Source organism: Pseudophryne corroboree, chromosome 3 (assembly GCF_028390025.1).
Source record: "Pseudophryne corroboree isolate aPseCor3 chromosome 3, aPseCor3.hap2, whole genome shotgun sequence".
NCBI lineage: Eukaryota > Metazoa > Chordata > Amphibia > Anura > Myobatrachidae > Pseudophryne > Pseudophryne corroboree.
The window spans coordinates 544,378,078-544,398,629 of NC_086446.1; the positions used below are offsets into that span (position 1 = coordinate 544,378,078).

The 20,552-nt window shown below is 47.2% G+C and overlaps 1 protein-coding gene across 1 annotated transcript in view; it reads left to right on the plus strand.

The window, feature by feature from the left end:
* LRRC45 (leucine rich repeat containing 45) overlaps window positions 1-20,552 on the plus strand; it is a 55,138-nt gene that overhangs the window by 482 nt on the left and 34,104 nt on the right. Inside the window, exons 2-5 of the mRNA XM_063961228.1 lie at window positions 2,712-2,773; window positions 2,848-2,918; window positions 3,180-3,358; window positions 3,508-3,636. Of these exons, the coding sequence (XP_063817298.1) occupies window positions 2,712-2,773; window positions 2,848-2,918; window positions 3,180-3,358; window positions 3,508-3,636 (441 nt within the window). The remainder of the gene's footprint in view (window positions 1-2,711; window positions 2,774-2,847; window positions 2,919-3,179; window positions 3,359-3,507; window positions 3,637-20,552) is intronic.

The window sequence follows — 20,552 nt, forward strand, 5'->3', positions numbered from 1 at the left end:
ATTACTAAATGTTGTGCCAGAGAGGTTAGTAAAAGCGAGAACAAGCTATTAGGATTCCAGTGGACTTGGCAGTTGTCATAAAATAACTGCATTGAATATACATATGCTTATCCAACAAAGATAAGCTAATAATAATCTTAGAGTTTGTCTAAATGGTAGTAAGCACACATTAAACATGCTAAAGTGCAAACAGAAGAACGTATTGCACTGACCACAAGTAAGGGTACAAACATCTCCTTCGGTTTCCACGGGAACCTGACGCCAATTATAGGAAACAGTTGTCCTGTCTCTGTATCCAGTAGTGAACACGATCCTAAAGATAACTGGCACAATGCTACAGCAAGACAGCTGAAAGGCTAAAGCCTTCCTTAGCACCTGCAGTGGGTCAGTTAAACGGGGATTCGGTATGATATACTGACGGATGGGATACCAGCAGTCATAATACCAACAGTGGCATCCCGACAGCCCCCCAGTAAGTACCCTAACCCGCCCTTGTGGGTGCCTTACCCCAACCTTCCCTGCTACCTAAACCATATATATATATATATATATATATATATATATATATATATATATATATATATATATATATATGCACTGTCATTACAAATAGGCCTGAACACAGATTGATAGAGTGGTTTATTTATGCACTCATCTTATGAAATGTTTCTTTTCCTATAACTTGGAACAGAGGTCATCAAACACACCATTCCCCTTGTACAGTTAAAATTAAATGTATCTTGTAACTGCATACCAGTTTATACACTTACAATTTAGATACTTTTTTTTTTGGACCCCTATGCACTCATACTATATGTCCGTCTAATCTAGTGTCAGCAGTATCCGTCACTCCCAGTCAGGCAGCACTCAGGACTCATCTGAGATGAAGATGAAGTCACTCTCACGTGAGGCACACTGCAGGTGGCGCTGATTGACATAGTCAGACAAGTATTTCCCAGCCTGCTGCTGAAAAAATTGCTACCTTGAGGGCCACTCATAAGAGCGGGGGATTTATCAGACATTGGAAGAGAAATAAAGTGGAGAGAGATATAGTACCAACTAATCAGCTTCTGTCAAGCTTTGATAAATACACTATAGACCTATGAGACCCACATACGTATTAGGGAAATTATTGAAGCATTAAACTAAAATGGAAAAAAAAAAAAACAGTTTACCGTTTTAGGGGTCATTCCGAGTTGATTGTAGCTGTGCTAAATTTAGCACAGCTACGATCAGGCACTCAGACATGCGGGGGGACGCCCAGCACAGGGCTAGTCCGCCCCGCATGGCAGCGCTGGCCCCCCCGCAGAAATGAGAAAGCATTGCACAGCGGCTATGGTTTTGCATCTCAGGAGTCACTCCCGGCCAGCGCAGCTTCTGCGGCTGGCCGGGAGAACCTCTTAGCTGCACTGGGTCGCAACAGCTGCGTGTGATGTCACGCAGCCACTGCGGCCTGCCCCCCCCAACGGTCCGTCTACGCCTGCATTGGCTGGACCACGCCCCCTAAACGGCGGCTTAATGCCGCTGTCCAGCCCCCTCCCGCCCTGCGACCGCCTCAGAGGCGATCGCTAGGCAATGACGGCCCTCGGCCGTCTGGCATGCGCCGGCGCATGCGCAGTTCCGACCCGATCGCTGCGTTGCGATAAACTACAGCGAGCAATCGGGTCGGAATGACCCCCTTAGTCAATCAAATGACGAGATCCAACGCAGCATTAATTTGCTGGTCAGTAATCATGTGTTTCCTGTTATCTGTAATTAAAAGCTTATATCAGGGTGGCTCAAAGATATGGCTTATTTAAAATTTAGGAAGGTACACGGTCCGCTGGGGTCCAGGGGGACCCTCAGCGTACACTGTGCACCCATTTTTTTTCAATACATACCCACCAGAGTCCTGCATCGGCGGCGGCAGCACTGCAAATCTCACAAGGAAAATTATGCAGTGCCATTTTCCTGGTGTTTTGTGAATGCGCAGTAAGGAAGGCACTGTGCTTGCCGTGCTATTTTGTGCATGCACACTAGACTCTGGGACAGCGCTAGGGTCGCCTAGTGATCCTAGTGCCCAGAGCTACGGTGTGCCAGATAGAGAGGAGACTAATTTTTGCGCAGTTAGCTGATGTTTTTACTACTGTGCATGTGCTGCAATGATTGACGGTGCTTGTAGTGTGTATTAATATGCAGAGTGTTTGACTGATAGTGAACAGGAGGTAATGAGGGTTTGGTGACTCAAATACAGGCATGTCATGACCATTTTGGGAGAGTGTTGCAGCAAGCGACTGCGTCTTCTTACGCAGTTCTGCCCCAATGTCTTACTTTTGACAGACATTCATAGGGTTGCATAGATGTCCGATGGTGCGACCAATATTTGTCTGATGCTGCGTCATTGTACGCAAATGGCTGATCTGAGTGTGCGTCTGTGTATAAAAGACAGTGCCTTCGACATTTGCACATCTTCTCAGATCCGCTGTGCTCCAAGACACAACAGTGACAAGATTAGCGCCCACCCCTCAATCAGGCCCATGGTTCTAGAAGTATGAAAAATAAACCAATAATTACATAGAAAAATAGTGCATACTATATAGAGGTGTAGGCTATCTTATGCCACCCCATTATATTCTAAATGTTTAGTTGATTTCCTTCATGCGTATCTTCAACTGATAATGTGAAGTTCGTACAGTGTATACGTAATGGGAAATCATGTTCTGTTTTCACAGGTCTCAAGCATATTCTGCAAGGCCTCCACACTAACTCAGTGGTAAAGTATCTAGATTTGAAGGTGAGTGGGATCATAATGGAATCCTGATAAGTTGTTTGTAAGCACTAGGTGTAAAACTGTCCATATGCTTACAGGGTAATAATCTGCGCGGTGATGGTGCAGAGGCTTTGGGAAAGCTCTTGAGACACAACTCTGCTCTCATCAGGTGTGTGATATACTGGTTCTATCTGTCCTCAAATAATATTGATTTGTAAAGTTGTATTTGTGTTCACACCTTTGTGTGTTTTACCTTTAGCTGGTTACTATGTATGCTATTTTATATCACTGATAAAGTGATGTTGTTATAATAGGTAATTATTGATTTTGCTAAAACTTTATAGGTATGTTTTATTTCTTTTCTTTTTAGAAATGTACAGTGTATTCACCGGAAACATAATCCGTCTGCTTTGTGTTTTTCTCTTTTCAGCCTGACTCTAGAGTGGAACAACCTGGGGATGTGGGAAGATGGATTCTCTCTCTTCTGTGATGGACTTAGCTGTAACCAGACTATGCAAAAGCTGGATCTGCGCAATAACCAGATCAACCATAAAGGAGCAGAAGAGCTGTCCATGGCTCTGAAAATAAACTTTTCTCTGCAGGAATTAGGTATACACAGAAGTCCCGCAGGCCTGACTACTAGATAGGGCTGGTTCTGTTGGGGCGGCACAGTTACACTTTCCAAGGTGAAATTGCAGATGTTAGTAGATCATTGTTCATATACGATTATGAATTCTATGTCTTTCGGTCTGCTCCAGACTTGCGATGGAATAACATTGGTCTGCTGGGCGGACGAGCCATGCTGGAATGTCTGCAGAACAATAAAGGCCTTCTGAAGATGGAGCTGTCCGGGAACAATATCCCTAGTGACATCTTAAAGGCTGTTGGTAAGTGATAGATGTCTGCAGACGTGACAAGGGTGAAAACCTATTTTCCTATTAATGCCACTTTCATTAAAATTTGATTTACCCGAATATATTCTAATAATGTATGGTGAGAATACTGAATATAGTATATGTCAGTGTATAGCAGTGATTTTCAACCTTTTTTTTACTCACGGCACACCTAACAATATTTTAAAATTGCCAAGGCACACCATCAGTACCCCTGAGAAAAAAACAAAAAAAACACATTGGCCCTCACAGTAAAAACAAGAATTCACACATACATTGGCCTACACAGGAAAACAATCACATTGCTCCCCACATAAATCATGTTGCTCCCTACATAAATCCCATTGCTCCCCACATAAATCAATCACATTGTTCCTCTCATAAATCATGACGCTCACACATAAATCAATCACATTTCTCCCTACATAAATCCTATTGCTCCCCATATGAGTTATTCACATTGTTCCCCCCATAAATCCTATTGCTCCCCACAGGAGAAATAACATAACAAATATTAGCCCCTACCGGTTAGCTGTCCTCCTCCCTGTCCCTCAGTGGTGGGGGTTGTTCATAGTGGAGTGCTGCGAATACTGAGCAGCGGGTGGGGGGCAGATGTGGATGTGGGTGGGCAAGGAAAGCAATGGATGCGGGCGGGAACTGGAAGATGTGTATACAGGCGGGTGGGCTGGCTGGGTTGTGAGATGCGGTGGCCGTGACCTATGATATCACACTGCCGCGTCATCAAGGCATAGGTCACTGGCGGAGCATGACTGATCCTCTAAGAAGAGCCTGGGCCAACAGTTCACTCTGAAGGTACAGGAAGCTGCTCTGGCTCCGTGGCACACCTTTCAACTGGTCGCGGCACACTTGTGTGCCATGGCACACTGGTTGAAAAAGCCTGGTGTATAGCATTATTGCATAAACCACAGCACTTCTCATTTATAGCTAACCACCTGTGATTAAGGCTGCAGCACCTGATTACGCTTGGCAGGCACTCCCTCTGGGTTTCCTACTTAACAACTGATAAAATGGGAAGATAATTTGCTATACAATTATGTACTCCAATTACAATGTTTTTGTTTAAACAAAAGCCAACCCCTTTTAGCTGAAGTGTACTTGTCCCTGCCATCCATACTGCCCGCTATTTTGGCTTCATACCCACCAGCACAATGCTTGCTCTGTTCTCCAGACAGCAAGTGAATTTTGATTCCACTAAATTATTTGTCCTATCATTGAAAGGTGGCAGCTTGTTATTTCGTTATTGGGATGCCAGCGGTCATGACAGACACCGGCATCCCGACACTGAGAATGCTGACAGGGGATGGGGTAATTATTTGATCCCTCCCCTAACCTACCTGGGGAGGCGGCTAGGGCTAAGAATTGGGGGGAGGCGGCTGTAGCTACCCTTCCTCCCCCCAACTAGTGCCTAACCCTAAACACCCTGGCTGTTCCAGTGCAAGGTGTCAGTTACATGACTGCCAGGATGCTAAATGCATCCTGTCATTTCATGCCCTGACGTCGCCATAAAGGAAAACCAATATCCATTGTTTAGTACAAGGCTGGGCTTTTGTCGAAACACAGTTCAACTAAACAAAGCGATTCCAAATTATTATAACAATGAAAAATGCATTACTGTACAGTTCCTTTTTTTTGTCTGCTTTGTAGATGTCTTTCTATATTATACTATAGTATAGGTGTTACTGTTATATGTACTGGGCCTGATTGAGAGTAAGTAGTATGCCACTACTCTGAAATCTCTCTGTGTATGCCCAAAAAAGTGGGTGCATACATATGCTCCTAATCTGGCACATGGAGTGGCGGAACTTGCGAGTGGTGTGCCCAGGTGCAAAAAGTATACCCCTCCATTCTAGGCCCTGTGCGGAGTTCATAATATGGCACACGGTAGCGCGCCACATGACTGCCAAACAATACAGACAGCATTCCATTGCCTACTAATAATATGTGACCCCTTTAATTAAATAATAATCTGTGTCCCCTTTAAACTCACCACTGTCTGATGTCAGCAGTGCTGCTCGGAGACTCCACAAATGGGCCTTCTGGCAGAGGGTGATGGGCAGGCAGACGGTGACAGGGAGAGAGTGATGGGCTGAGGGTGACAAGCAAATCTTTTCTTTCTTTTTTCTCTTTCACAAGATGGAGATTTGTTTCTGATTACTGTTCTATTAATGTGTAATAGTATACACATGCTAATTGCACCTGCACTTTGGGGCACAATTGCAACTACGTCTGCATCCGTTTCTGTGTGTTGCACGTCTTTGGTGGTTTTTAGGGACATTCCCAGAACATTTAGGCCTCATTGTACCACACTGAAGAGCTGACGTTTCACAGCAGTGCTGGCAATAAGTGTATTTTGTACAGTACAGTACGTTTAAATAAGATAGTTTACTATGCTAGCGAAAGATTTGGTTTTTGCTAATAAATGTTCCCTATTGTGCATTGGTGAGAGTCCTTATATCATGTTTCCTCTCTGGAGACCTTACCACACATAAACATGTTAGCTGGTGAGAGGCACATTGTGTTATGCTCCCATCTGTACAAATACCATGGCAACACCACATCATATGCTGATTATTAGCAAATGTAGAAGTGAAGTGCGCTCCATAACATGTCACTATGAAGCATTTGGCTATTTCTCTATTTATATGTTAAGGATTTATTACTCTAAATATGTTTTTATATAATTAAACTGCTGGCACGCACAAGACTTTTCCCCCATACAGGCGAGGAGCAGCGTTAGCCATTTATTATATAGGATTACATTTGGTTCATATATATCATATGGTCAAAAATAAGAATTTACTTACCGATAATTCTATTTCTCATAGTCTGTAGTGGATGCTGGGGACTCCGTAAGGACCATGGGGAATAGCGGCTCCGCAGGAGACTGGGCACATCTAAAGAAAGCTTTAGGACTAACTGGTGTGCACTGGCTCCTCCCCCTATGACCCTCCTCCAAGCCTCAGTTAGGATACTGTGCCCGGACGAGCGTACACAATAAGGAAGGATTTTGAATCCCGGGTAAGACTCATACCAGCCACACCAATCACACCGTATAACCTGTGATCTGAACCCAGTTAACAGTATGATAACAGAGGAGCCTCTGAAAGATGGCTCACAACAATAATAACCCGATTTTTGTAACAATAACTATGTACAAGTATTGCAGACAATCCGCACTTGGGATGGGCGCCCAGCATCCACTACGGACTATGAGAAATAGAATTATCGGTAAGTAAATTCTTATTTTCTCTAACGTCCTAAGTGGATGCTGGGGACTCCGTAAGGACCATGGGGATTATACCAAAGCTCCCAAACGGGCGGGAGAGTGCGGATGACTCTGCAGCACCAAATGAGAGAACTCCAGGTCCTCCTCAGCCAGGATATTAATTTTGTAGAATTTTACAAACGTATTTGCTCCTGACCAAGTAGCTGCTCGGCAAGGTTGTAAAGCCGAGACCCCTCGGGCAGCCGCCCAAGATGAGCCCACCTTCCTTGTGGAGTGGGCATTTACAGATTTTTGGTTGTGGCAGGCCTGCCACAGAATGTGCAAGCTGAATTGTACTACAAATCCAACGAGCAATAGTCTGCTTAGAAGCAGGAGCACCCAGCTTGTTGGGTGCACACAGGATAAACAGCGAGTCAGATTTCCTGACTCCAGCCGTCCTGGAAACATATATTTTCAGGGCACTGACAACGTCTAGCAACTTGGAGGCCTCCAAGTCCCTTGTAGCCGCAGGCACCACCAATAGGTTGGTTCAGGTGAGACGCTGAAACCACCTTGGGGAGAAACTGAGGACGAGTCCTCAATTCCGCCCTGTCCGAATGGAAAATCAGATAAGGGCTTTTTTTTAGGATAAAGCCGCCAATTCTGACACGCGCCTGGCCCAGGCCAGGGCCAACAGCATGACCACTTTCCATGTGAGATATTTTAACTCCACAGATTTAAGTGGTTCAAACCAATGTGACTTTTGGAACCCAAAACTACATTGAGATCCCAAAGTGCCACTGGAGGCACAAAAGGAGGCTGTATATGCAGTACCCCTTTTAAAAACGTCTGAACTTCAGGGACTGAAGCTAGTTCTTTTTGGAAGAAAATTGACAGGGCCGCAAATTTGAACCTTAATGGACCCCAATTTCAGGCCCATAGACACTCCTGTTTGCAGGAAATGTAGGAATCGACCCAGTTGAATTTCCTCCGTCGGGCCTTACTGGCCTCGCACCACGCAACATATTTTCGCCAATTGCGGTGATAATGTTTTTGCGGTTGCATCCTTCCTGGCTTTGATCAGGATAGGGATGACTTCATCCGGAAAGCCTTTTTTCCTTCAGGATCCGGCGTTCAACCGCCATGCCGTCAAACGCAGCCGCGGTAAGTCTTGGAACAGACAGGGTCCTTGCTGGAGCAGGTCCCTTCTTAGAGGTAGAGGCCACGGATCCTCCGTGAGCATTTCTTGAAGTTCCGGTTACTAAGTCCTTCTTGGCCAATCCGGAGCCACGAATATAGTGCTTTCTCCTCTCCATCTTATCAATCTCAGTACCTTGGGTATGAGAGGCAGAGGAGGGAACACATACACTGACTGGTACACCCACGGTGTTACCAGAGCGTCTACAACTATTGCCTGAGGGTCTCTTGACCTGGCGCAATACCTGTCGAGTTTTTTAATCATGTGGACGACTTCTGGATGAAGTCCCCACTCTCCCGGGTGGAGGTCGTGCTGAGGAAGTCTGCTTCCCAGTTGTCCACTCCCGGAATGAATACTGTTGACAGTGCTATCACATGATTTTCCGCCCAGCGAAGAATCCCTGCAGCTTCTGCCATTGCCCTCCTGCTTCTTGTGCCACCCTGTCTGTTTACGTGGGTGACTGCCATGATGTTGTCCGACTGGATCAACACCGGCTGACCTTGAAGCAGAGGTCTTGCTAAGCTTAGAGCATTGTAAATGGCCCTTAGCTTCAGGATATTTATGTGAAGTGATGTATCCAGGCTTGACCCTAAGCCCTGGATATTCCTTCCCTGTGTGACTGCTCCCCAGCCTCGCAGGCTGGCATCCGTGGTCACCAGGACCCAGTCCTGAATGCCGAATCTGCGGCCCTCTAGAAGATGAGCACTCTGCAACCACCACATGATGGATACCCTTGTCCTTGGTGACAGGGTTATCCGCTGATGCATCTGAAAATGCGACCCGGACCATTTGTCCAGTAGGTTCCACTGGAAAGTTCTTGCGTGGAATCTGCCGAATGGGATTGCTTCGTAGGAAGCCACCATTTTTACCCAGAACCCTTGTGCATTGATGCACTGAGACTTGGTTCGGTTTTAGGAGGTTCCTGACTAGCTCGGATAACTCCCTGGTTTTCTCTTCCGGGAGAAACACCTTTTTTCTGGACTGTGTCCAGGAACATCCCTAGGAAACAGAAGACAAGTCGTCGGAACCAGCTGCGATTTTGGAATATTGAGAATCCAATCGTGCTGCCGCAACACTACCTGAGATAGTGCTACACCGACTTCCAACTGTTCCCTGGATCTTACCCTTATCAGGGAATCGTCCAAGTAAGGGATAACTAAAATTCCCTTCCTTCGAAGGGATATCATTTCGGCCATTACCTTGGTAAAGACCCGGGGTGCCGTGGACCATCCCTACGGCAGCGTCTGAACTGATAGTGACAGTTCTGTACCATAACCTGAGGTACCCTTGGTGAGAAGGGTAAACTTTGACATGAAGGTAAGCATCCTTGATGTCCCAAGACATCATGTAGTCCCCTTCTTCCAGGTTCGCAATCACTGCTCTGAGTGACTCAATCTTGAATTTGAACCTCTGTATGTAAGTGTTCAAAGATTTTAGATTTTAGATTTAGAATCGGTTTCACCGGGCCGTCTGGCTTCGGTACCACAATAGTGTGGAATAATACCCCGTTCCCTGTTGCAGGAGGGGTACCTTGATTATCACCTGCTGGGTGAATGGCTTCCAAAACTGCCTCCCTGTCAGAGGGAGACGTCGGTAAAGCCGACTTTTGGAAACGGCGAGGGGGAGACGTCTCGAATTTCAATATGTACCCTTGAGATATTACCTGAAGGATCCAGGGGTCTACTTGCGAGTGAGCCCACTGCGCACTGAAATTCATTGAGAACGGCCCCCACCGTGCCTGAGTTTGTAAGGCCCTAGCGTCATACTGAGGGCTTTTGCAGAGGCGGGAAAGGATTTCTGTTCCTGGGAACTGGGTAATCTCTTCAGCCTTTTTCCTCAACCTCTGTCACGAGCAGAAAAGAGGAACCTTTTGTCCGCTTGCCAACAAAGGACTGCGCCTGATAATACGGCGTCTTATTTTGAGAGGCGACCTGGGGTACAAACGTGGATTTCCCAGTTGTTGCCGTGGCCACCAGGTCTAAAAGACCGACCCCAAATGTCCCCTTTTAAAGGCAATACTTCCAAATGCCGTTTGGAATCCGCATCACCTGACCATTTTACTGGTAGAATTGGACAACGCACTTATACTTGATGCCAGTCGGCAAATATTCCGCTGTGCATCATGCATATATAGAAATGCATCTTTTAAATGCTCTATAGGCAATAATATACTATCCTTATCTAGGATATCAATATTTCCAGTCAGGGAATCCGACCATGCCAACCCAGCACTGCACCTCCAGGCTGAGGCGATTGCTGGTCGCAGTATAACACCAGTATGTGTGTGAATACATTTTTGGATACCCTCCTGCTTTCTATCAGCAGGATCCTTAAGGGCGGTCATCTCATGAGAAGGTAGAGCCCTTGTTCTTACAAGCGTGTGAGCGCCTTATCCCCCCTAGGGGGTGTTTCCCAACGCACCCTAACCTCTGGCGGGAAAGGGTATACAGCCAATACTTTTTAAGAAATTATCAATTGTTATCGGGGGGAAACCCACGTATCATCACACACCTCATTTTTATTTTTCAGATTCAGGAAAACTACAGGTAGTTTTTCCCTCACCGAACATAATACCCCTTTTTGGTGGTACTCGTATTATCAGAAATGTATAAAACATTTTCCATTGTCTCAATCATGTAACGTGTGGCCCTACTGGAAATCACGGTTGTCTCTTCACCGTCGACACAGGAGTCAGTATCCGTGTCGGCGTCTGTATCTGCCATCTGAGGTAACGGGCGCTTTAGAGCCCCTGACGGCCTATGAGACGTCTGGACAGGCACAAGCTGAGTAGCCGGCTGTCTCAACCACTGTTTTTTTATACAGAGCTGACACTGTCACGTAATTTTCAACAGTACATCCACTCAGGTGTCGACCCCCTAGGTGGTGACATCACTGTTACAGACACTCTGCTCCGTCTCCACATCATTTTTCTCCTCATACATGTCGACACAAACGTACCGACACACAGCACACACACAGGGAATGCTCTGATAGAGGACAGGACCCCACTAGCCCTTTAGGGAGACAGAGGGAGAGTATGCCAGCACACACCAGAGCGCTATATATATATACAGGGATAACCTTATATAAGTGTTTTTCCCCTTATAGCTGCTGTATGTTTTAATACTGCGCCTAATTAGTGCCCCCCTCTCTTTTTTTAACCCTTTCTGTAGTGCAGGGAAGAGCCAGGGAGCTTCCCTCCAACTGAGCTGTGAGGGAAAATGGCGCCAGTGTGCTGAGGAGATAGGCTCCGCCCCCTTTTCGGCGGCCTTATCACCCGTTTTTCTGTATATTCTGGCAGGGGTTAAATGCATCCATATAGCCCAGGAGCTATATGTGATGCATTTTTTGCCATGTAAGGTATTTTTATCGTGTTTTATTGCGTCTCAGGGCGCCCCCCCCCCCCAGCGCCCTGCACCCTCAGTGACCGGAGTATGAAGTGTGCTGAGAGCAATTGCGCACAGCTGCAGTGCTGTGCGCTACCTTATTGAAGACAGGAACGTCTTCTGCCGCCGATTTTTCCGGACCTCTTCGCTCTTCTGGCTCTGTAAGGGGGCCGGCGGCGCGGCTCCGGGACCCATCCAGGCTGAACCTGTGATCGTCCCTCTGGAGCTAATGTCCAGTAGCCAAGAAGCCCAATCCACTCTGCACGCAGGTGAGTTCGCTTCTTCTCCCCTTAGTCCCTCGATGCAGTGAGCCTGTTGCCAGCAGGTCTCACTGAAAATAACAAACCTAAACTAAAACTTTCACTAAGAAGCTCAGGAGAGCCCCTAGTGTGCACCCTTCTCGTCGGGCACAGAAATCTAACTGAGGCTTGGAGGAGGGTCATAGGGGGAGGAGCCAGTGCACACCAGTTAGTCCTAAAGCTTTCTTTAGATGTGCCCAGTCTCCTGCGGAGCCGCTATTCCCCATGGTCCTTACGGAGTCCCCAGCATCCACTTAGGACGTTAGAGAAACAAAGAAAATAAAAAATGTTGTGCTCTGACATCATATAATCCTGAAACAATTAAGTCTATCATAATTGCTGACCGGAAGTATTGCTTTACTGCAGCGGTTTTCAACTTTACATGTCATGTTTGGTGGATATCATCTGTGGAGACAGGTGGGATAACTAATGACCCAGCTAGTTACCTTATCTCCGCTGTTAATGATTAAAGACATCCTCAAACCATGGCCTTTATGGTGGTATTTAAGGATTAGGGTTGAGAACCCTGCTGTACTACATAGCTACATTGTTATATGTAAAATATTCACTAATTTAGTTCAGTATAAATAAGTTTTCTCTGACGTCCTAGTGGATGCTGGGAACTCCGTAAGGACCATGGGGAATAGACGGGCTCCGCAGGAGACTGGGCACTCTAAAAGAAAGATTAGGTACTATCTGGTGTGCACTGGCTCCTCCCACTATGACCCTCCTCCAGACCTCCGTTAGATTTCTGTGCCCGGCCGAGCTGGATGCACACTAGGGGCTCTCCTGAGCTCCTAGAAAGAAAGTTTATTTTAGGTTTTTTATTTTACAGTGAGACCTGCTGGCAACAGGCTCACTGCATCGAGGGACTAAGGGGAGAAGAAGCGAACCTACCTGCTTGCAGCTAGCTTGGGCTTCTTAGGCTACGGGACACCATTAGCTCCAGAGGGATCGACCGCAGGACCCGTCCTTGGTGTTCGTTCCCGGAGCCGCGCCGCCGTCCCCCTTACAGAGCCAGAAGCACGAAGATGGTCCGGAAAATCGGCGGCAGAAGACTTCAGTTTTCACCAAGGTAGCGCACAGCACTGCAGCTGTGCGCCATTGCTCCTCATGTACACCTCACACTCCGGTCACTGATGGGTGCAGGGCGCTGGGGGGGGGGGGCGCCCTGAGCAGCAATAAAAACACCTTGGCTGGCAAAATAATCACAATATATAGCCCCAGAGGCTATATATGTGATAAATCCCCCTGCCAGAATCCATAAAAAAGCGGGAGAAAAGTCTGCGAAAAAGGGGCGGAGCCATCTCCCTCAGCACACTGGCGCCATTTTCTCTTCACAGTGCAGCTGGAAGACAGCTCCCCAGGCTCTCCCCTGTAGTTTGCAGGCTCAAAGGGTTAAAAAGAGAGGGGGGGGCACTAAATTTAGGCGCAATATTGTATATACAAGCAGCTATTTGGAAAAATTCACTCAATATAGTGTTAATCCCTAAATTATATAGTGCTCTGGTGTGTGCTGGCATACTCTCTCTCTCTGTCTCCCCAAAGGGCTGTGTGGGGTCCTGTCCTCAGTCAGAGCATTCCCTGTGTGTGTGCGGTGTGTCGGTACGGCTGTGTCGACACGTTTGATGAGGAGGCTTATGTGATGGCAGAGCAGATGCCGGTAAATGTGATGTCGCCCCCTGTGGGGCCGACACCAGAGTGGATGGATAGGTGGAAGGTATAAACCGACAGTGTCAACTCCTTACATAAAAGGCTGGATGACGTAACAGCTGTGGGACAGCCGGCTTCTCAGCCCGCGCCTGCCCAGGCGTCTCAAAGGCCATCAAGGGCTCAAAAACGCCCGCTCCCTCAGATGGCAGACACAGATGTCGACACGGAGTCTGACTCCAGTGTCGACAAGGTTGAGACATATACACAATCCACTAGGAACATCCGTTACATGATCCCGGCAATAAAAAATGTGTTACACATTTCTGACATTAACCCAAGTACCACTAAAAAAGGGTTTTATGTTTGGGGAGAAAAAGCAGGCAGTGTTTTGTTCCCCCATCAAATGAGTGAATGAAGTGTGAAAAAGCGTGGGTTCCCCCGATAAGAAACTGGTAATTTCTAAAAAGTTACTGATGGCGTACCCTTTCCCGCCAGAGGATAAGTTATGCTGGGAGATATCCCCTAGGGTGGATAAGGCGCTCACACGTTTGTCAAAAAAGGTGGCACTACCGTCTTAGGATACGGACACTTGAAGGTACCTGCTGATAAAAAGCAGGAGGCTATCCTAAAGTCTGTATTTACACACTCGGGTACTAGACTGAGACCTGCAGATAGTGCTGCTGCAGCGTGGTCTGTAACCCTGTCAAACAGGGATACTATTTTGCGAACATAAGACGTCGTCTTATATATGAGGGATGCACAGAGGGATATTTTGCCGGCTGGCATCCAGAATTAATGCAATGTCCATTCTGTCAGGAGGGTATTAGAGACCCGACACTGGACAGGTGATGCTGACTTTAAAAGGCACATAGAGCCTTAAAAGGGTGAGGAATTGTTTGGGGATGGTCTCTTGGACCTCGTATCCACAGCAACAGCTGGGAAGAAATTTTTTTTCACCTCAGGTTTCCTCACAGCCTAAGAAAGCACTGTATTATCAGGTACAGTCCTTTCGGCTTCAGAAAAGCAAGCGGGTCAAAGGCGCTTCCTTTCTGCACAGAGACGAGGGAAGAGGGAAAAAGCTGCACCAGTCAGCCAGTTCCCAGAATCAAAATTCTTCCCCCGCTTCCTCTGAGTCCACCGCATGATGCGGGGGCTCCACAGGCGTAGCCAGGTACGGTGGGGGGCCGCCTCAAAAATGTCAGCGATCAGTGGGCTCGCTAACAGGTGGATCCCTGGATCCTTCAAGTAGTATCTCAGGGGTACAAGCTGGAATTCGAGGCGTCTCCCCCCCGCCGTTTCCTCAAATCTGCCTTGCCGACAACTCCCTCAGGCAGGGAGGCTGTGCTAGAGGCAATTCACAAGCTGTATTCCCAGCAGGTGATAGTCAAGGTGCCCCTACTTCAACAAGGACGGGGTTACTATTCCACACTGTTTGTGGTACCGAAACCGGACGGTTCGGTGAGACCCATTTTAAATTTTAAATCCTTGAACACATACATAAAAAAAATTCAAGTTCAAGATGGAATCGCTCAGGGCGGTTATTGCAAGCCTGGAGGAGGGGGATTACATGGTATCCCTGGACATCAAGGATGCTTACCTACATGTCCCCATTTACCATCCTCACCAGGAGTACCTCAGATTTGTGGTACAGGATTGCCATTACCAATTCCAAACACTGCCGTTTGGACTGTCCACGGCACCGAGGATCTTTACCAAGGTAATGGCAAAAATGATGATACGCCTTCGAAAAAAGGGAGTTTTAATTATCCCGTACTTGGACGATCTCCTTATAAAGGCGAGGTCCAAGGAGCAGTTGTTGGTCGGAGTAGCACTATCTCGGGAAGTGCTACAACAGCACGGATGGATTCTATACATTCCAAAGTCACAGCTGGTTCCTACCACACGCCTACTGTTCCTGGGGATGGTTCTGGACACAGAACAGAAAAAAGTGTTTCTCCCGCAGGAGAAAGCCAAGGAGCTATCATCTCTAGTCAGAGACCTCCTGAAACCAAAACAGGTATCGGTGCATCACTGCACACGAGTCCTGGGAAAAATGGTAGCTTCTTACGAAGCTAAATTCCATTCGGCAGGTTCCATGCAAGAACCTTTCAGTGGGACCTCTTGGACAAGTGGTCGGGATCGCATCTTCAGATGCATCGGCTGATAACCCTGTCTCCAAGGACCAGGGTATCTCTACTGTGGTGGCTGCAGAGTGCTCATCTTCAAGAGGGCCGCAGATTCGGCATACAGGACTGGGTCCTGGTAACCACGGATGCCAGCCTTCGAGGCTGGGGGGCAGTCACACAGGGAAGAAATTTCCAAGGACTTTGGTCAAGTCAGGAGTCGTCCCTACACATGAATATTCTGGAACTGAGTGCCATTTACAATGCCCTAAGTCTGGCAAGGCCTCTGCTTCAAAACCAGCCGGTACTGATCCAATCAGACAACATCACGGCAGTCGCCCATGTAAACCGACAGGGCGGCACAAGAAGCAGGATGGCGATGGCAGAAGCCACAAGGATTCTCCGATGGGCGGAAAATCACGTCTTAGCACTGTCAGCAGTGTTCATTCCGGGAGTGGACAACTGGGAAGCAGACTTCCTCAGCAGACACGACCTACACCCGGGAGAGTGGGGACTTCATCCAGAAGTCTTCCAACTGTTGGTAAACCGTTGGGAAAGGCCACAGGTGGACATGATGGCGTCCCGCCTAAACAAAAAAATAGATATTGCGCCAGGTCAAGGGACCCTCAGGCAATAGCTGTGGACGCTCTAGTGACACCGTGGGTGTACCAGTCGGTTTAGGTATTCCCTCCTCTGCCTCTCATACCAAAGGTACTGAGAATAATAAGAAAACGAGGAGTAAGAACGATACTCCTGGTTCCGGATGGGCCAAGAAGAGCTTGGTACCCAGAACTTCAAGAAATGATATCAGAGGACCCATGGCCTCTACCGCTCAGACAGGATCTGCTACAGCAGGGGCCCTGTCTGTTCCAAGACTTACCGCGGCTGCGTTTGACGGCATGGCGGTTGAATTCCGGATCCTAAAGGAAAAGGGCATTCCGGAGGAAGTCATTCCTACGCTGATAAAAGCCAGGAAAGAAGTAACCGCAAACCATTATCACCGTATTTGGCGAAAATATGTTGCGTGGTGTGAGGCCAGGAAGGCCCCAACAGAGGAATTTCAGCTGGGTCGTTTTCTGCACTTCCTACAGTCAGGGGTGACTATGGGCCTAAACTTGGGTTCCATTAAGGTCCAGATTTCGGCTCTGTCGTTTTTCTTCCAGAAAGAATTGGCTTCACTGCCTGGAGTTCAGACATTTGTAAAGGGAGGGCTACATATTCAGCCCCCTTTTGTGCCTCCTGTGGCACCTTGGGATCTCAACGTGGTGTTGAGTTTCTTAAAATCACATTGGTTTGAGCCACTTAAAACTGTGGATTTGAAATATCTCACGTGGAAAGTGGTCATGTTATTGGCCTTGGCTTCGGCCAGGCGTGTGTCAGAATTGGCGGCTTTGTCATGTAAAAGCCCTTATCTGATTTTCCATATGGATAGGGCAGAATTGAGGACTCGTCCCCAGTTTCTCCCTAAGGTGGTATCAGCTTTTCACTTGAACCAACCTATTGTAGTGCCTGCGGCTACTAGGGACTTGGAAGATTCCAAGTTACTGGACGTAGTCAGGGCCTTAAAAAATTATATTTCCAGGACGGCTGGAGTCAGGAAAACTGACTCGCTTTTTATCCTGTAGGCACCCAACAAAATAGGTGCTTCTGCTTCTAAGCAGACTATTGCTCGCTGAATTTGTAGCACAATTCAGCTGGAGCATTCTGCGGCTGGATTGCCGCATCCTAAATCGGTAAAAACCCATTCCACGAGGAAAGTGGGCTCATCTTGGGCGGCTGCCCGAGAGGGGTCTCGGCTTTACAACTTTGCCGAGCTGCAACTTGGTCAGGGGCAAACACGTTTGCTAAATTCTACAAATTTGATACCCTGGCTGAGGAGGACCTTGAGTTCTCTCATTCGGTGCTGCAGAGTCATCCGCACTCTCCCGCCCGTTTGGGAGCTTTGGTATAATCCCCATGGTCCTTACGGAGTTCCCAGCATCCACTAGGACGTCAGAGAAAATAAGATTTTACTCACCGGTAAATCTATTTCTCGTAGTCCGTAGTGGATGCTGGGCGCCCATCCCAAGTGCGGATTGTCTGCAATACTTGTATGTAGTTATTGCCTAACTAAGGGTTATTTTTGAGCCATCTGTTGAGAGGCTCAGTTATATTTCATGCTGTTAACTGGGTATAGTATCACGAGTTATACGGTGTGATTGGTGTGGCTGGTATGAGTCTTACCCGGGATTCAAAATCCTTCCTTATTGTGTCAGCTCTTCTGGGCACAGTATCCTAACTGAGGTCTGGAGGAGGGTCATAGTGGGAGGAGCCAGTGCACACCAGATAGTACCTAATCTTTCTTTTAGAGTGCCCAGTCTCCTGCGGAGCCCGTCTATTCCCCATGGTCCTTACGGAGTTCCCAGCATCCACTACGGACTACGAGAAATAGATTTACCGGTGAGTAAAATCTTATTAAAATATTAATAGAGAATTTTTGTCAAATAAACAGCTGCTGATATAAAGATCAGATAAATGTTCTTCTCAAACGGGTCATACTAGATGCATGATGTTGAAAGAGCCAAAACACTGTACTGTTGTGGCTATAGCTGTGCTTTGTCGTAATGGTGGAATAAATATGTCTGTCCACTAAAATGTACATCATTATTTCTACTGTACATAATTATTTGCTACTTCATGTGAATATACCACCGAGCTATGGCGCGCCCTCTTCCCAACTATTGGGCAGATTCTGAGCTGCATGGATCTCTCTTCTTAGATGTAAATGGCAAGCTTTTACATACAGGGGAAGTGCATTTGTGGGAGTGTCAAGGGTGTACATGGTCAGTGTGACTCTGAGTCCTGCGTGCGGGAAAAGGAAGCCTCTGACAGATCTCTTGCACCTAGCATAGTGCTGGAGCAGGTTCTGATACGGTTGCGGTGGGTGGCACTGGTTTGCATTAGTTGAACAGGCACTTCCATTAGCATAAAGTAGTAAATTAGGCTTCTGTGGCTACCCGCAACTACAGCCACTATGTGTGCGACTCAGAATTAGCCCCTCTCCTCTGTATCTGTCTACACATTTTAATTTTAACACCCCCTCACCTGCACAACATGGTTTTGCCGAAGTACAAAATTGCACCTTCTAGCTGGATGTTCAACTCCCTCTGAGTTGAGAGCAAAAGCTGCATAGATGTGGCAGTTCTAAAAAAACATGCAGAACTACCCATCCCAAACAGGTTTTGTGAATGGGAGAACATCGGTACATAATATACGACAATTAGTAGCAGCTCTGACCAAATCGAGCCAATTTCCACATGGCACATCTCTGCTGGTGAGCTGCGATGCTGACAAGGCATTCGACCGAGTGTCTTGGTCTCATCTGCTGAGAGTACTTCACTGGCAACAATTTGGTATGGGTTTTGTCAAGTTTTTCCGTACTTTATACGCCTCGTCCTCTGCATTCCTTACGGTGAATGGGATGAATACCGACGCCTTTAATTTACACAGGGACACCAGACAAGGCCCCCACTACTTTTCAACCTAGCCTTAAACCCACTCATTAGATCTTATAATCTCAAAGTCTCGGCATATGCTGATGCCTTGTTGTATTTTTTCGAACCCTCATATAGCTTTTCCTGGTCTGTTACAGCTGTTGGCAACCTTTGAATCTATCTGGGGGTTTTTGATTAATAAATAAAAAACGGAAGCATTGGCTTTGCAGAAAATTACATACCTAGGGCTTCAAATCCCCGTTAATCCATTTGATTTATATATAAACAACTTCCCCAAAATTATTTCTCATACCTTAGATAATTTTCAGGCTTGGAAACACTCACCTCTTTCATACCTGGGAAGGTGCCAATTGACTAAAATGATTATCTTCCTGAGATTATTATATCCTATTCAGATGTTGCCTGTATTGTTGTCAGAGTCAGAGCTTAAGGTTTTGGCCAAGGCTTTTAGTGGGTTCATCTGGGCAAATAAAAAAAAAACCCAGGATTCCCCTATTTAAACTGAGTCAGTCGCCAAAATTGGGGGGTGTCACTCTACCCTGCCTTAGGAGGTACATTTTGGCCGCAAATTACAGATACACAATAGATTGGATATGTGCGACGGAATACTTCGCCAGCACTGGCTTGGAACGCCTTTTGCCCTGAAATCTCGCTTGTCAGTCTGTTACATATGCGTCCTTCTACTTTTCCAAGTTCCATCAGAGAAAACATACTAACTTCAACATGCGCTGCATGGAGACTAGCACGTTCTAGGATGGGCATCTCCAGTTATAACACTGTTTCTCTAACGTCCTAAGTGGATGCTGGGGACTCCGTAAGGACCATGGGGATTAGCGGCTCCGCAGGAGACTGGGCACAACTAAAGAAAGCTTTAGGACTACCTGGTGTGCACTGGCTCCTCCCACTAAGACCCTCCTCCAGACCTCAGTTAGATTCTTGTGCCCGGCTGAGCTGGATGCACACTAGGGGCTCCCCTGAGCTCCTAGAAAGAAAGTATATTTAGGTTTTTTATTTTCAGTGAGATCTGCTGGCAACAGACTCACTGCAGCGAGGGACTAAGGGGAGAAGAAGCGAACCTACCTAACAGGTGGTAGTTTGGGCTTCTTGGGCTACTGGACACCATTAGCTCCAGAGGGATCGACCGCAGGACCCGACCTTGGTGTTCGTTCCCGGAGCCGCGCCGTCGTCCCCCTTACAGAGCCAGAAGCACGAAGCGGTCCGGAAAATCGGCGGCAGAAGACTTCGGTCTTCACCAAGGTAGCGCACCGCACTGCAGCTGTGCGCCATTGCTCCTCATGTACACCTCACACTTCGGTCACTGATGGGTGCAGGGCGCTGGGGGGGGGGGGGGCGCCCTGAGGGCAATAAATAACACCTTGGCTGGCAAATATACATCATATATAGTCCCAGAGGCTATATAGATGTAAAATTACCCCTGCCAGTATTACAGAAAAAGCGGGAGAAAGTCCGCCGAAAAGGGGGCGGGGCTTCTCCCTCAGCACACTGGCGCCATTTTCTCTTCACAGTGCAG